This window comes from Corythoichthys intestinalis, chromosome 15 (assembly GCF_030265065.1).
Source record: "Corythoichthys intestinalis isolate RoL2023-P3 chromosome 15, ASM3026506v1, whole genome shotgun sequence".
NCBI lineage: Eukaryota > Metazoa > Chordata > Actinopteri > Syngnathiformes > Syngnathidae > Corythoichthys > Corythoichthys intestinalis.
Window position 1 is genome coordinate 32,287,867 of NC_080409.1, and position 17,915 is coordinate 32,305,781.

General features: G+C 40.6%; 3 protein-coding genes across 4 annotated transcripts in view; 2 read left to right on the forward strand and 1 right to left on the reverse strand.

Annotated features, from left to right (window-relative positions):
• arg2 (arginase 2) lies at positions 1–7,891 on the forward strand. The gene is made up of 8 exons (XM_057858817.1): positions 1–357; positions 645–717; positions 4,198–4,372; positions 4,451–4,610; positions 4,692–4,786; positions 5,825–5,929; positions 6,012–6,148; positions 7,103–7,891. Exons 1-8 carry the CDS (start codon positions 244–246, stop codon positions 7,294–7,296), a joined length of 1,053 nt encoding a protein of 350 aa, XP_057714800.1. The 5' UTR covers positions 1–243; the 3' UTR covers positions 7,297–7,891.
• Positions 5,673–14,281, reverse strand: vti1b (vesicle transport through interaction with t-SNAREs 1B). Its single transcript, XM_057858821.1, has 6 exons — positions 13,911–14,281; positions 13,757–13,815; positions 9,835–10,014; positions 9,129–9,302; positions 8,990–9,051; positions 5,673–8,765 (listed from the first exon to the last, which is right to left on the reverse strand). Exons 1-6 carry the CDS (start codon positions 14,005–14,007, stop codon positions 8,672–8,674), a joined length of 666 nt encoding a protein of 221 aa, XP_057714804.1. The 5' UTR covers positions 14,008–14,281; the 3' UTR covers positions 5,673–8,671.
• The window catches only part of rdh12 (retinol dehydrogenase 12), a 13,477-nt gene continuing 9,733 nt past the window's right edge, over positions 14,172–17,915 (forward strand). The window contains exon 1 of one of the 2 annotated variants that reach the window (XM_057858820.1): positions 14,172–14,558. In XM_057858820.1, coding sequence (XP_057714803.1) covers positions 14,485–14,558 — 74 coding nt within the window. In that variant the 5' untranslated portion in view covers positions 14,172–14,484. The remainder of the gene's footprint in view (positions 14,559–17,915) is intronic. The other variant, XM_057858819.1, reaches the window with a different exon arrangement.

Here is a 17,915-nt window from a genome sequence, read left to right on the forward strand (position 1 = left end):
AGTAACGTTACATTTTACGACGTGTAATAAACGCACAGTAGAGACATTAACAGTAATCGGGGGGGAAAAAATCGGGGTTGGTCTGTTTTCTTCTGCGTCTTCATCTCATGAATATTAAGTAGCCACAGTATTGCTTCAATAAAACAGGAACTGGTGACGGCACCCGATCAAAAGGCAAAATCACGTTGGTCTTGCATCAGACACACGGCGGGGACCTAACAGAGGAGGAGGAGGAGGAGAACCATGGCGCTCAGGGGACATCTGCTACGACTCGCCCGCACTCGGGCACTCGCAGGCGGCCAGCCCAGCCGAGCGCAGTCGGTGGCCGTACTGGGAGCACCATTCTCACGCGGACAGGTACAAAAATGATAATAAAATTAAAAAAAAAAACATCAGTCAACTGACTCACTGCCATTTACAGTGATAGAAATTAAATCAATTTCAACCGAATTCATGATGTACCATTAAAACAATTTTAACGGTCGGATGTTGGTATTTGACAAAGTTACCGTGTGGTCAGTGTAAAAATAAATAATTTTTAGAGCAACTCGGGTTCGTCTATCAGTGTTAATGGCAGCCAACGAGTTATATATTTAACAGACAAAGCCGCAAATCGTTGTTTATTCACAAAATTAATTTTGCAGAAAAGAAGAGGCGTGGAACACGGACCTAAAGTCATCAGGAATGCGGGACTCATCGAGCGTCTCTCCGGTTTAGGTGAGCGTGCCAGTGTTACATAACCAGATTGAACCGTTGCCTCATGCGTATTTATACACATCAACCCACACACCAATAAACCTTAAACATCCACCTATACACGCAAATTATTTTTATTCCTGTTATTTATCTTTTTTGACTTTATATATTTATTTTCATCCCCACGTGTTTGTGCAATGTGCGCGCTCAGAATAGGCAGACAATGAAAGTGCTCCCCTTTATTTCTTCCCCGCCTTCAAGGGAACACAATGTGCTTTTTAAATTAATACTGTGGAAGGTCACCGAGGTGCTGTCGCGTCACGTCCCACGTTCAAGATCGCCTATGTGTCATAAAGTAGATTTACAACTCGTGGGTAAAAAGGAATGCAGTGTGGCAAGCCAATTGCAATGCAGATATAGTAACAAAATGTGGTGACAGAACTGACTTTTTTTTTTTTTTTAAACAGACATACTGCTTCAAGTTAATTGGTTCGGCCTTTAAAAGGTTGTCTTTTTGTGTCCCTCGGTGGGGGGGGGGGGTATAATTTTAATATTTCACAAATTTGTATCAGACTTTTGGCATGTCTAATAATGTGTTCATATTCTTACATATGCACAAGAAATTGACAATTTTACAGTAAACAATGTTACATAAGTAGAAAATTTAGGGTCAAAAATGTGACTCATAAATATTTGCATTTTTACTCGTCTATTTGTGTTAAGACTACTCAAGAACAAATAAAGGGATTATTCCGAAACTTCCATCCAGGCATGCGCCGATAACTGGTTTCAAGGTATACTGTGGTATAAAAATGTACGGTTTCAAAACCGCAAAAAAATTTCCGTCATACCGTCGTAATAGTTTTTTTTTTTTTTTTTTTTAATGTACCGTAAATGCAGGGAGAAATCCTTCGCTTGCAGCTGCAAGGCTCAACCCTCCCCCCATGGTTGTTGCTCAGTGTGAGTCAGCTGTACTGCACGATGGCTGAAGGAGGTGAAACTCTTCAGCTTTTTCCCCTATAGAAGGAAACAAAATAGCTGGCATGGGAATACTGCGGCTACAGAAAAGTAACAGACGGCCGCGGCTTAGCGGAGGAGGGCTAACCAACATGTAAAACATGTTTGCTGAGTGTGGCTGCTGAGGAGACAATACCTCCAATATGATTTCGCATTTATACAAAATTAAAGGTTAGTGAACATGATGGTGAACGTTTCCCACGAGCTACGAGAGTTAACTCCAGCATGTTTAGTGTGTCCAGCGGTGGTAAAACATGTTTTCTTTCTGACAACTGTCTGTGTTAAGAGTGTGTGTGTGTGTGTAAAGTAAACAGTCATACACATGTGCTTTTAATGGAAAATAATTTTTATTTTTATTCTGATAATGTTAAGCTGTGGGTTTACTTATGTTCCAATTCGCTAATATGTTTTGAAAAATAAAAACCCTGTTCAAAGGAAAGTTTTTTTTTTAACCCAGATATCTCAAAGTAACACATATTAGAGCTGTAATTGCAATACCATGATATTTTTGCTTAAGGTTATCATACCGTCAGTATCTCATACCAGCACATGCCTACTCAATCATATGTTTTTAATATCAAACAGAATAGGTTATTATTTGGATAATGAGGTGAAAGGTCACTAAGGTCCGAAATAGAAATTGTGCGATAAATAGGTTGGTAAATGATAGAGGAAGCGAAAGAGTGATGACATTTTGGGGCGCGAGGGCAAAGATACAGTGCTCTCTACCAAAGATGGCCTGTAGTTCTTACTATATTACTGATACATTATGCAAAATTACTCAATTGAGAAACAGTCAGGTGATCTAATATTTTTTTGTTCTCAAACATGTTTACAACAGTAGTAAAAATATAATAATGATACCAAGTATTGAAATTGAGGAAAAAATGGTGTTCGACAACTATTCTATTTTAATGGGAGGATTGGTGACAAAAAAAAACTTGCACAATCATTTTTAAAAGTGACAACGAATCTGAAATTTAGCTATTTAAAAAAAAAAAAAAAAAGTCGATGCACACGATTTGCTTTCACGAGGCACACAATATCATGTAGCAGGCCAGTTCTGGTCCCTGAGTTGATACTTGTGTGTTGTTTCATCCGTGCAATGCATTTATCTGATTGTATACATTTGGTCATAAAGGGGGAGAAAAATCACATTTCTCATGTGGAGGACTGAAAAACTAATGTATGAAATATATTTGGCAGATTAAATAACTCTGTATAAATATTTACAGTCATTTTTCCTAGCCATTGATGACGATAGACGTCCAATTCATTTTAACTGGGAAGGGGTGGCAGAGATCGAAAATGGATAGGACATCTTTCGCCGTCAACGGCAGTGGATAAGTGCCTTGCTTGGTGTACATCAGATGGGTAGGATAACATACAGTACATGCTAGCACAGCGGCTATAATTACTCTCAAAATGGTATGCAGTTGCTAAAAGTTCATAGGAAAATTGGCTGTCGCTTAAAGACTTTACGTGCTTGCCCTTGACTCCACTTGTTTTCACTGATGTTAACATTAGACTTGTCAACATAACAAACGCCTAAGATAGTGGTTATACATATGTAATGCACCATAAACGCGGTAATGTGTTTTATTGTTTTTGTGTTGTGGAATTTCCATAATGAATATTTTTAATAAATGAATTTTGGTTTAAATTTGCGAGATAATTGATTGAAAACGTTTTACGGAAATAAAAACAGATAATACAGAAAATACAAAGAGCTTGTGGCGCAAGGCCTTGCAGTGTCATTCTTCCCAGTCAAAACACATTGGGACAGAGCTGCCAATGCCAGCCCAAGAGTTAAATGAGTGCCCTATATTATATATAAATTGAAAAGGTTAAATATCTGCAATAAACATGAGCTTTACAGATGCCACAGCTTTTCTACATTCAGTAGCTCATGTAAACATCTTAATGCAAACTGAAACCTCGATTTATTCAGCCGACATTTAATGGGCCGCAGTTGCAACCCTAAAAGTGCATATTAAAAACAACACCTCAGAATTGTCCTTCAGTGTCTATTCCTGTTGTGCCTACTAAAGCTATCAAGGCACGCAGATGCCCTTAGATCAGCATGGTAAGACTATACTTCCATCTGGGCTAGTTTTGACCACACAAGCTCACCATATGACCTCACCATCCATTGGGACAGAGAATGTCCTGCAAACGACCTAGACTGAAACCCAAGCCTGGTATTTGAAGAGGGTGGGTTGGCAGTGCTATGTAAGGAATGTACATAGTCACTTACACTGAAGGCTGGCATGGAATGAGTCATCAGACTGAAAGGTAAGAGTGTACACTGTAGATGTTGCGTCAGAGGGTTTTCATCAGGATGGCTGCACTGAAGAAGTCTGAAAGAATAGATTACCATTCGCCACCAAACTGCTGTATAGGAGAGGCTATGTGCTTGAAATTTGTTGACAATGAGACAAATCTTCTACGACGACTAAGTACATCTGTCTTCCATTGGTTCAGATTATGCTGTGCACGACTTTGGCGATCTCAGTTTCCACTACCCAGAGATCGATGAACCCTACATGAACGTCAAGTCCCCTCGCACAGTGGGCGCTGCAACAAAGAAGCTATCAGGCGCTGTAAGCAGAGCGGTGGGCGCCGGCCACACCCTGGTCATGCTAGGCGGGGACCACAGGTAATGAAGGCGACGACCAGAATACATGAGTATTCCAGATGGCCCCTGTTAAGACTGCTGTTTGTTTCTCATACAAAGCCTTGGTATTGGATCAGTAGCAGGCCACGCCCAACAGTGTCCTAACTTGTGTGTAATCTGGGTTGACGCTCATGCTGACGTGAACACTCCTATGACCTCACCGTCTGGGAATCTCCACGGTCAGCCGGTGGCGTTCCTACTGAAAGAACTACAAGATAAGGTGATCCGTCGTCAAGTTCAGAATCTTTACGATCGGTCATAGACAACCATTCCAAGGTTGTTTCTGCGTGTCCAAACACAGATGCCGGTTCTACCAGGGTTCTCGTGGGTGAAGCCATTCCTCTCCTGCAGCGATCTGGTGTATATCGGACTTCGAGATGTGGACCCTGGCGAGTAGTAAGTATTTGTGGAAGCATTCCAGCTTGAACTGTCAACCCAGTAGGAACCAATTACAAATTGCTGACTGCCTTTTAGTAGCAGGGGTCGCGTTAACCGAATATTTTCCGTCGTTGACCGATTTTTTAAAACGGTGACGGAAAAAACTGAAGTCCATCCGTCATTTTGACAGGTTGCAATTCACACCCCAGACCACAGGGTGGCGAGTGAGCATATTAATTAGCTATTGTCTCTCTTGATGCATGACGTCGTCGGCCTTACTCTGAAAAATGTCAAGGCAACTGAGTGTCCGAAGTTTCTTCAAAAAGCCCCAAAACGACGATGGTGTTGATAAAAAAGGTGAAAAAACAGGGACTGCACAAGCAGGCACGCAATTCAAGTCCATGCGCACCAGGAGGAAGGTGTGAAACTACGTTCAGGCCACAGCAGGTGAACTGTTAATTTCATTGTTCCATATGCTACATATGGTAGGCTACCTACCTACTGGGGCCACAGTCAGCTGTTTTTGTCACTGTAGAGAAAAAGTTACATATTCATCTGCTTGATGTGTGATGGCACGGTGTGGATTCTCTGTTAAGCTTGTTCGGACAGAATATTAATTTAAAATGAATGAAAACTAAATACTATTGAATATGTTGAAGCTGTATGCAATGTTAAGAGTCTTGTTAGCTCGAATTTTCTGTGTCCAGCCGCTGTAGCTCTGCTGCTCTCTGTGAACTCTATTCAAGCCGGAACGCGCGCGGCTCTTAAGTGTCTCTATCACGTGACTGCGTCGTAGCCGCTAACGCGCTCGGCCAAATGGACACACAAGTACGGAAGGTGAATTATGCCAAATAAAGGGTCACCACAATGTCGTTATCATCATTTTAAAAATTTAATAAGTGACGGGTAAAAATAGATTATGACCGGATTTTTATGACCCTGTCAGTCAAAATGACAGACAACGAAAAAGTCTAGCGCAACCTCTGATTAGTAGACTTTTCAAGTATCTGTACTTGACCCTTTTATTTGATTAAACACATTTTGTGTGCTTGACAGCCACATTATGAAGAACTTGGGGATCCAGTACTTCACCATGAGGGATATCGACAGACTTGGCATCCAGAGGGTGACGGAGGTCGCTCTCGATCACGTGCTGGCAAGGTAACAGGCAAAGGCCACTAGCTTGACTTAAAATAATTCATGAAAGTAATTTCTTTAAAACATGATACATTTTCACCAACAGAAAAGAAAGACCCATCCACTTGAGCTTCGACATCGATGTGTTCGATCCATCTTTGGCTCCTGCTACGGGAACACCGGTGAACGGAGGATTGACCTATAGGGAGGGCATCTACATCACAGAGGAAGTTCACAATACAGGTATAAAGACCTACAGAACTCTGGATTGTGTAATGGACAAAGTCAGGGTACTACCGTGTCTGGACTCAAGATTAGCTCGAATCAGTTGAAGTTTTTCTGAGATTTAATCTGAATAGCACTCAGTTGACTCCCAGGAGAAGTGTTTCAGGTTAGTCTAGCTAGCAAGGGTCTAAGATGCTATGACAAGAAGCTAGCAAGGGTATGCCTTTTACTCTTCTCCATGTACAAATACAAATGAGGGCACGATGGCTGAGTGGTTAACATGTCTGCCTAAATTCTCCAGAGGTGTTATTGTGTGAAAGGTTGTTCGTCTATATGTTCCCTGCGATTGGCTGTCAACCAGTTCAAGCTGTAGACCACTTCCTGCCCATACATCACTGACATAGGCCCCAGCGCCCGTCGACGCTCATGAAGATAAGCTTTACAGAAGATGAATGAATAAATAGAAATATACGAGTTATATTTGCTCAGGCTGCTTCAGGACCTTCCTTAGTGGAATAGAATAGCTAGACCAAGTCTTGGTAAGACATCAGTCATTCAGAAGGGACTTGAGAAGTTTCCAGGTATCTTCTCTAGACGTTGTAAAAACACCTTCCCAGCGGGTTACTTCAGTCTTGTCCAGCCAGGAGGAATACTTGGGATAGACCTAGGATATCCTTACTAGTAGCCTGGGAGTCAGGACACACGTTTCCTAGAAAAGATAGTCTAGCCTAGCCATAAAAGTAGGAGAAAATTAAGAGATGTGGTAGTCTGGAGTAAAAACAGTATTAGAGGAAAAGAATAGATGGAATACCAGGACATAAGGATCAACCTGGTGGTAGATAGGACTACCTTAGGGATTTATCACTGATGCTTCCCCAGTCAGGTATAAAAATATGCACTTCGGGAATTTAATGTGTGAGATAGCGGCATTCTGCTGTCCAATCCTCATAACCTGTGGTCATGGATGTGCAGGTCTGCTTTCGGTCATGGACCTTGTGGAAGTGAACCCCATGGTGGGGGCGACCCGGGCTGCAGTGGAAGCCACCGCCTCGCTGGCCGTTGATGTCATCGCGTCGTCCCTGGGGCAGACGAGAGAAGGTGCCCACAGGGTCATTGATGAGATCCCCTCAGCAAAAGAAGATGACACAGAGCAGCTCTGCCTCTGATAGCTCAAAGTGAAAAGATAATAAGACTTCTTCCACCACCCCGTGAGCATTCCAAAGTGTTGCGTCCAAGACTGCAAAACAAAAGACAACTGAATCCAAAAAGCTGGGGTATTATCGTATTTGCTCCACTCTCGTTCTTCATTGTGTTGCATTTCACTGTGGAAAGTATTTGTCTAACTGTCTCAAAAGGTTTGCCATGTAAAGCTTAGACATTAATTTAGACAGCGTAGCCTACTAACTTATTTTGCTATTTTATGTACAAAGGCATATGGATGCCTGCTATTTATTATTTGTTTAGTTTACAAGCAAAGGAGTCTGCCTCAAAGGTGTGATTAAACTGACTGAAAGTGTTTTGGTAGCTGTAGTAAAAACTAGAATCATGTTTGCACTTTTGGTTCAGCTGTGGTCACTGTATTTACCTAATGATTCAATTTTGTTATTTACAATGAAGAGTGAATAATACATGTGAGAGTTTAGCTATGATATAAAAACTTTGATTCAAAGTCTTCAAGCTACAACTTCATATTTCACTAAAGTCACTAAAATGACAGGGATTTACGTTCTCGTATTAAAGAATTTATTTTCTGGTCTTCCATTTAAGTGATTTTTTTTTTCTTTTTTGGTGTGTCAATGAATTCATGATTATGTAGGGTTCAATCTTGGAACCTCCACTTTTTAAAAATCTAAACATATTCAGGCAGAAGAATAGGCAGGCTCTTTTCATACAAACTAGTGCCATTGCCGACTGTGTACTGCTATTTGTGCTAGAGCGCTGTTGGGTTGCTCACTTCCAAACACCCGAATGCTACAAGATGAGCAAAACCAGCACCAAATCAGAATGTCATTTTATTTCCCCGGCTTATTGCAGAAAATTGGAGGATAGCTATAGTCTTTGACCAATCACGCCAGTGCTATTTTTTTCAGCGCTATGAAATTGCACTAATTATTGCTCTTAATCTTAACCAGCGATGGCACCAGTCCAAAGGGGCTATTAGAAAAAGACCATTCCAGTTTGGCATAGAAATGTTCAGCAATTTTTCTGCACATTGATCAAAAAGCAATAAGCAAAAAGTAACCTAAGCAAAGTAAAAACAATGAAAACAGACATCATGCTATCAGTTCCTATATTGACTACTGCCGAATGAAGTACCTCGGTTTCACATATGAGCGGCCATAGACAATGTTCGTGTCAGTGAATATCCTCTGTGGTCCGTAAATGTCTGCCAGTTCTTTCCAAAGGGATTTCTCGGTTTTAAAAGTTTGTTCAAATAGTGCATATTTGATGGTTCATTTGGATAAAAATCCTCATCTTGGGCTGAATCTTCAGTATCCCTTGGTCAGCAGGTCCGAACTGCCCCCCTCCGTTCGCCATCTCTCATCGCCGAAAAAACTTGAGGTAAACGACACCGCCCAAAATGGCCAGTTCCATGAGAATGATGACAGCGAGCAGCAGCTTGTTTGTCACGAGCCTGACGGAGAGAGCAGTCTTATGATTTGGGCCACTATAACATGCAGTGGAATGGAAGAAACTAAGGTCAGAAAAGGTCTGAATGTTTTTTATGACCATTACTACCATGAGGAAAATTTGACTACCTGTGAAGGAATCGAAGCAATCTGTTCTAAATTGATTGACATTGATTTTCATTTCCGAGGTAACACTGTTGGAAAAAAAACCAAATCGGCTTCCACTTACCGTCGAGACATAGAACGGAGAATTTTCCGTGTGCGACTGAGGTTTTCTCCTGTATTCACCAGCTCCAAACAGAAAACAACAAAAAAAAAATTTCTGATGCCCAGGTATTCCACAGACGTCGCACTTTCAATACACTCACTCTATCTCTGGTCCGATCCAGCTGCTCTCGCTGCTCGCCGAGCTCTTGGATGATGTCTGTGCCGATATGCTCCGTCTCGGCGGCAATGCGTTGACTGCGCTGGATGCTCTGGGTGGCGTTGTTCAGCGACTCTGTACCCTGAAGAAGCAAGGCCCGCTGCGACTGCTCGCGGGTCTGGACAAAGACGGACAGATAACCATTTAGATGCCATTTTGACTGGAAGTTACACACTGAAGCAGATGTATGCCAACTGCCGTGGAATTTCCAGTTGCGTCGATCTCCATTATGGGTTGCTTGTAACTCATTTGAGTGAGATTTTCTTTCAGAATGATGACAATGTTCCACCTTAAATTTATTTAATTTTAATAAGTTATCACAATAAATAAGGAGCTTCAGTAACAGATTTTAATGTTATCGTTTAACTAAACTCTTCCTTGTTAACTCATTGGCTGCCATTGACAACACTAGACATCCAATTCATGTTGACTGGCCCATTCAAAGAATAATGAGACCTTACAATTTTTTAAACTGACTTAAAAAAAAAGTGGCACTACCGTAAAGTCAATGTAGATTTTTTTTTTCAATTGGTTCAATTGTGATCATTTTAACATTGATATTGAGCGAAACAGGTCTCCTGTGGTCATGTTATACCAAAGTTTGACAACCTACCCCCTTCTCCCTTACATCAAATTTTCACTGCACTCACGCTTTGTTGGTTTTCTGATGAATAGATGCCTCTTCCACTACTGTCCAATGGCGATGGGGCAGAGTTCTTGGCATCTCGCTGCAACTTGGCGAGGTCGCGGTGGTACAGACGCAGCTTGGTCCTCATAGGATTCCGGTAGGATGCCGGTGCGTCGCGCAGTTCCTCCTCCATCCCCTGCAGCTGAGGTGATACGAGGACACGGTATTGCGTTATTGTTTGTGAGGAAAGGGAATGTAAGGCTATAAAAAGGAGATAACCTCAGTGTAAGATAGCATTCCTGTGGTGTTTTGATAGGAAGACTAACAATCCATGACACATTGCTTCTTTTGCATTGTGAACTGAACTGAGCTGTTTCCCAGCTTTTCCAATCAAACTGATACTAAGAAGTGGCCAAAACGAAGTTGGGGGTTGAGGGCACTGTAAACAATTCAGTAAACTGCCATGAAATTAGGTCGACAAGTCTATCATGATTTGCAAAAAAGCCCCAAAGAAGAAAGAACAAACATTTTTGGTTTAAGAGAAGCTTCCAAGGCCTGTACTTGACATGGGATAGAGTAAAGAAAAATTTAAGCCCACAAGCAAGCAAAACGTAAACAAACTTGAAAAAATAGGAAAAGGCCAGAAGACAAAAGATGATTTGCCGGGTCCCTGTGTATCTCTATTAAGAGGGTTGCAATTAGGCCTGAACGAAAAAACTATCTTTGCGATTTTTGGGTAGTTTGTGATATATTGCGATATTAAAATAAGAATTTTCACCAGATACCTTGACTAGCTCTGTTTGGGATAGGCCTGAATGATATTAGAAAAAAGTTAACATTGCGATATATAGTCAGGGCTCGACACTCACTTTTTGCATTGGTTGCACCTAACCTTTTTTCTTATGGTGCACCAGCACAAGACTTTTGACGCGCACGATGCCAAAAACAGCTCTCACGGAGGGGTTAAATTGTGCTGGATCCTGCCGGAACAATATCCGGCACCTCTTGATTTTGGCCTCCCTGTGTTACGGGACTTCTTTGGGCAGATCCGGCACCTCTTGTGTATAGAACATAATAATAATAATATAAAAAAATTTTTTGTTTTTAAATGTATAAAATAAAATAATTATATGGATAAATTCATCTACAGAACAAATCCCAAGAATTGCATGTTGTTTTTAAAAAATTTAACATCATTTGAAAGAGTCGGAGATTTGTTGATGGACTGAAAAGCTGGACCAACAAATCACGCCCCTGACATAAAAAAATATTGCAATATGCCAAAAAGACAGTTGCATTTACTGTCTATTTTCAAAAAGAAGGAAGATGGTTCAAAACGAGTCAGAAAAGCAACAACCGGCGATGAGGGCAGATGCAGCGATCATGCTAATGGGGAGGACCGGGTGCAGCAGGAGGCTAGCGCCGCAGCAGCTAGCCAGGTTCATGGACAGCCAGCCAAGCCGGGGCAGGAGGCTGCTACCGTGGCAGCAGCTGGTAAGGTTCAGCGCCACCCGGAGTGGGGGCCAACTACAGTGCCAGCAGTCAGCCAGGTGGACCACCAACAGCCGGAGCAACAGGCCAGTACCCTTATGGGAAATTCGGGTTTGGGCTGCAGAATTTGTAAGGAGGTGGGAACTTTGGGGCCAGAGAAGACGGGGGGATGAAACTCGCAAAAGAATGGGTTTATGTTATTTATTGTAATCTCAGATTTTTATTTTATTTTTATGTTTTACAACTTAAACCTGTTGAGAAGTCCCACCTGTGGTTATGTGGGCAATTGCCCGTGCTGTGCTGAGTATAGCCTAAATAATTGTAAATTGTTGTCATAAGATTTATACCATGGATGTTATCTGAAATTGAGGCTTTTAAGTCCCACAGCAGGGCAAGTGGGCATTTGTGTGTTGTATTCAGCACCATTTTCTGCGTATGTTCCGGACCCTGTGCCAGTCTCATCATCCCTGCGCTGTACTATGTAGTTTGTGTTCCGGCACCTTATGATTTGCAAATTAAGCACTGCTCTCACGTACACAATGAATGAGTTGGCGCAGCACACTTCATACTGGGCTGCAAGTTTAACGATGATTAACACATTTGTGGCTTTAATTGTAGCACTACCGAGGCTCTCATGCTAGATCGACGCTACCAACCTGTCCATCATCGTTAAGTACCAAACGCCAGCTGCAGTGGTGACTAAGAAACAGTATGGTAAGCACTGCCTAGCATGAGGGAGGGTGAGAGGCTATGGCGCTGTCCGATCATTAAGCAGAAAAACATGAATATATTTTTAAAATTAAAAACCCGATTCTTTTCACCTGATTCCAATCCTCTGAAAAATGGCGCTATTAGCCCGATTTCCGATCATGTGATTGGCTCGGGACTTCCCAGATTTATATAATGCCGTTTAATCCAGGCTTGCTGTATATAAAAGGGATCAAGGATCTGCACACTTGCTGCTATTATGAAATAAAACAAAAGTTTACATGTGGGAAAAAAACAAAAACAATTGCACGTCCTACGATGTAAATGGTGTTATACTTATATAGCGCTTTTCCACCTTTCAAGGCGCTCAAAGCGCTTTACACTATCTCGCCATCTACCTACTGGTGACGCAGCACCAGGAGCAACGTGGGGTTCAGTATCTTGCTCAAGGACACTTAGACGAGTTCATCAGGGCGGAGAATCGAACCCACAACCTCTGGTTTGGGGGACAACTACTCTACCACTGAGCCACGCCACCCCACGATGTGACTATTGGGCATGCGCACATTGCGATAGCGATGTTCAAAGTTCAAACGATATATTGTGCAGGCCTAGTTAGAACACAGAAAAGAAGTTCAATGAAAAATTTAAGTTTTTCCAAATTGTACTATTGACGGCTGGACAAATTTTACTCACAAAGCAGACTATACATGTGCCGATTACTCATTTTAAGGTATACTGTGGTATGAAAATGTCACGGTTTCAAAACCGCAAAAAAATTTCGTTATACCATCCCTACGGTATTAGTTATTTTTTATGTCCCAAAAATGCAGGAAGAAATACCTCCCTTGCAGCTGCAAGGCTCAACCATTCCCCACCAATTGTTGTTGCACACGGTGGCGGCTTAGAGGAGGAGGGCCAACCGACTTGTAAAACATGTCTGGGGAGGGTGACTGCTGAAGAGGCAATACATCCAATATGATTTCGCATTTATACAAAATTAAAGGTTAATAAACATTGTCATGAATGTTTCCCACCAGCTAAGAGTATAATAAATACAAATCCTGTTCAATGTAAAAACTTTTTTAACCCAGATATCTCAAAGTAACATTTTAGAGCTGTAATTGCATACCGTCAGAATCTCCTATCGGCACATGCCTAGAGCTTACTTCCTCTAAGCAGGCAAATTCAAAGCATCGCTATTTGGTATATTGATCTCTGTACCACGTGCTCCAAAACGTCATTACTCTCCTCATCATGTCACATACCTTGTAAATTTGAGGTAAATAGGTTAATCCGTTTTGAAATTATCGCCAAATTCATTTTCAGACCACTGTGACCTTTGAACTCATTACCCCTCAAATGATCTCTTCAGTTTCATATTACAAACATACACTGCCAGTTTGATAATAATCCCCTTATTCGTTCTTAAATTATCGTGAACACAAACATCAGACATACAGAACATAATAACCTCTGCCTTTCACCAACTGGCACAGATAAAAATAATGATTTGTCCAACAATTCTGTAATGACCCATTTATTGTTGGTTGCAATTGTACACTCCACTTAATACTGTGGTCCTCTCACCGTTTAAAAATACACATTTAAACGTATAGTTGGGTTCATGTGTATTTAAAAATAGAGCATTGAGCTTCTTGAAATGTTATTAGATTTTGTAGGTGCTTGAGACATGGTGGCTTGTTGGTTTACATTTCCAAAACAATTAAGGTGACTTGACTCACAACTTCCTCTGCCTCCCCTTTCCTCACGTCGAAGGCTCTCAGCAAGCTCTTTTTCTCCTCTGCGACCAAACAGAACACAAACGTTGTCGTTAATTTTAAATGTGTGACTTAATAAGAAGTGAACTATAGAATTTTTTTGCCATTTGTTTTCTACCTCCATGGCTCCTCAGTAGCCTCTCCGGCATTAGCTTTAGCTCCTCGTACAAGGACCTGTAGATTTCGTGCAGCTTCTCAAATTCCTCGGACGACATTGTAATTTAGCAAAAGTTCAAACTTGAACACTTAGGGGGTTCATAAGAAAGTTAAAGCACTAAGCCAAGCGGTGAGCAAGGCAAATTATTTCCGCATGATGGTCCTCGTGATCGAATGACGATTAAAAACGTCCTGTTTAAAAATCAATTGCAGTGTCTTTAAATTATTCTTATACGTGAAGTAAAATTAACAGAGTATTTGTTTCCCATTATATGTTTACGCTTTGGTAATTTAGGATTCAAATACATTTACTTTTTGGATAGTGTCAAAAATAAGAAAAATTAGACAATTATACTCAGGCGCTTTTGAACACATTATTTTGGTGCCTTCTGGGTAATGGAGGAGCAAATTTCTGTGGAACTACAAGTCGTGTGAGAACTACTTATCCCATAATCCTGTTGGCGCTTACTTTTTTTTTTCATCAGTAGTTGTGCTACCACCAAACGGCAACGACAGCATCCCTCATCGCAATAACGATGTGGCTTTTCTTTTTCTTCGCGTGCCTCGTCGCGGTGACGTTCCTAGTGGTTTTATTCGCGCCTCACATACGGTAAGAAGCCATCTTTTAACGCTTGGAAATGAGCTCGTCACCTTATGACAGCACGTATTCTGCATCGCTCACACATTTTAGCATTGGCGTGACGAGGCATACCTCCGCCGTAACATTATTAAGTATTATTTAACGTTACGTTTGTTTGTTTTCCCGCTCTACTTTCACGTAATATTGATCTATTGGCAATCAATGAGATCGAATATAACGGGGATGTATGTTGGAGCTGTTTGGGCCAATCAGGAGGTTGCGCGTGGGCGGTAACTATATCTGTATGCGCGTGGCCATTGGTCGAAAGGCCGCCGTGCTCAGTGGCGTGCTCGCACCACCTGACGTCTACCTCGCCGTGCGCGGGAATGATTAGAGACGGGTTTATGGTTGCCCCATTAGTGCAAAGTTTTGGACTGATCTTCAAAAATATATTGTATGTCAAACCAAACAAAAGATTTAATTAAAGGGAAAAACAATTATTATTAAATATGACTCCAAAGATTAAAAAAAATATATATATATATATATATTAGGGGTGCAACGGTTCAGTTACCCCACGGTTCGGTTTTAACCTCGGTTTTGGGATCACGGTTTCGGTTCGGTTTGCGTTTTGCTTTTTTTTTTTTTTAACTGCCTTGATTTTGCTTTTAAAAAAATGAAATAAACACTTAAAATATAAACATTTTTGACTGTTAAAATGCCTCTTAGCTCTTTGGCTAGTGTAGTGACTGGCTACTGAAATACAAACACAGTAGTAAAAAAGTTACTTGGCAAAGTAACAGGTGATACCTTTCATGTTTTTTGTTTTCATTAAAAAAACCAACAAACAAAATAAAAACAACAAACAAACCCAAAAACATAGTAAACTTTGCTATGTTTGGAGGTCATTTAATGTTGTAAATCAACCGTTAAAGCTGATAAAATTGCTCCCGTTTTTGCATTAGTTCCCTTCTGTCTACTTTCGACATGTGAAAATTTTAAAACTGTTTCATCCTTTAAAGATAGACTCAAGTCAAGATTTTGCTGATTTAGGAGTATTTTAGATAAAAAGTGGCTTAGGTTCGCTTGGAAGGTTTACTACAACAGAGCCTTTCTGAGAAGTTTACTGCTCTTAAGTGGCGGCGGTTTACTAACGCTACCGAGTCTGTCATTTCGCATGTAGTTCTATATGCAAGAGATATCTAGGCGTAGATTGTATTCTGTCGGCTACAGTCAGGAAATATTGAAGCCGCCTAGCATCGCGTTTGCTACAGCGTCTCAACAAACACTCTTCCCTTTCCGTGTCTGACTTTTTCTCGCGTCATTCAACCAACGTATTAACGAACATTGTCTCGTTGCAGAAACGGTGACCAAATCCGAACGGATGAAAAAAAAAAAAAAAATGCACGAAAAACGTGCAGATTTTCAACGTAACGAACGGCGTACACATTTAAAAATCAGTGCTCACTTGTACAAATTACGACGAGACCGTACAACTTGACAGGTATGAATTACAGTGGACCGTCACAGTTAGGTAGTAGCACTCTGTAGCACGGGACGTCCAACTATCAGTGGTCAGGGTGAAACTATGTGCTTTAGCGAAATCATCTTCGATGGCTTTGCGTGCCATTTCATAAATGTCGGGGATTACGTTGTTGGAAAAATATGTCTGCGAGGGAACAATGTAACGCGGGTCAAGCGTTGCAAATAAATGAACGAAGCCCGCCTTGTGTTTTCACTGGTGTCATCTTCTCTCCACCGCTCGCCATAGCTATTTCTTTTTTGTTTCACTTTCACTTCGCTCGTAAGCGAGAGAGGGAGATACTCAGCTTCTATTACACAGGAGCTTGACAGCGATCCGACATTTACTTGTGGGGCAGGAATTTCTCCACAGCAGTGCTTCACATCACACACAGGCACACATAGCTCGATCAATTCATTCCACAAGCGTTCGGAATACATTATTTGCAAAACCGAAAAGGCGCGGTTCATAAAGGCGTATTGAGCCGTACAGGGCGAACCGAACGGTTCGGTTTTGAACCGAAAACCGTTGCACCGCTAATATATATATATATATATATATATATATATATATATATATATATATATATATGTATCTCAAATTTTATGGCGGAAAACACTCAGGTGACTTGAAGTTCCGCTCGGAGACCCCCAATTTAGCCAACTTTCAAAATTGTCCGATATGCATGTGTTGATACATCATTGTAAAGCTCAAAATCTCAATTTTCTTGGGGAAGAAAAATTTTGAGCAGGTGGACATTAAAAAAAAAAAAAAAAAAAAAAATTTAAACAGCAAAACCCTATCTAGAGGCGAGAGCACGCGAGAACAGAATTACAGACGCCATGACTTTAACGAGATATTATCGCGTACCTACTTTGTTTCGATCCAAAAACTCCATGTAGCAAGTATCACTGAGTGTCAAGACACAGCTGTGAATGGCCACAGCTGGATTTTTTTGGGATTTTATGGGTGAAACATGGTTATGTGACAAGGGTCGTGATGCAGAAATCGCAGACATCAAGGAGTGGTCGAAATTTTCTGTTTCATATGTTTGCCCTTTTAAACGTTTTGTTTGTTTTTTTCCAACTTTTTTTTTTTTTTTGGATCAATTAATTATCATCTAACATATCGGAGAAAATGCCACAGTAACAAAAAAAAATACAATTAAGCAATAGTTATGAGGTAGATATCTGACTTTTTTACAGACGCCATTTTTTTCATTGTGACATAATTTGTTTAAAATATGTGAGTGAATAATTTTTTAAAGTCTTTTTTTTTTTTTTTTTAAACAAAATATGAGACATCAATGAATGATTCTAAGCTAAAAACGACATTTTGAATAATAAATATAATTACCTTTGTTTTATGGCTGGGTTGAAACAAAAGCGGATGCGCGACGTATGTAAACGAGGGTTTTCAGGGTAAACCGGACAAATTAAAAATCATTCAGGGGCTTAATGTGCCATGAATCTGCTATGGCAGCATATAGACATATTGTTCTATCAAACAGAACAGTTATTTTAGCTTAAAATACAGCAGTTTCTTTTAAAGAGGAGTGCAGGAGCAGAAACAGCTTTTTCAGTCTTGTCTGTGTTTTCCGCCTTATATATTGCTAGGGAAATATCATATTCATAAATCTAAATTTCAATAAATCCAAACTTTATTCTTGGTTGAATTATATTTCATATCACTTAATATGATACAAAACAAAGTCTACTCTGGAAGCTCATACAAAATTGCTTAGCTATATAAAATCAATTTTTATCTTATTATTATTTTTTTATATGTCTTATAATGTAAAAATGTTGATAAGGTTATATTCTATGTGAAGTAGTTGCTCTATTAGTGTTTGTCATTTGTATGTT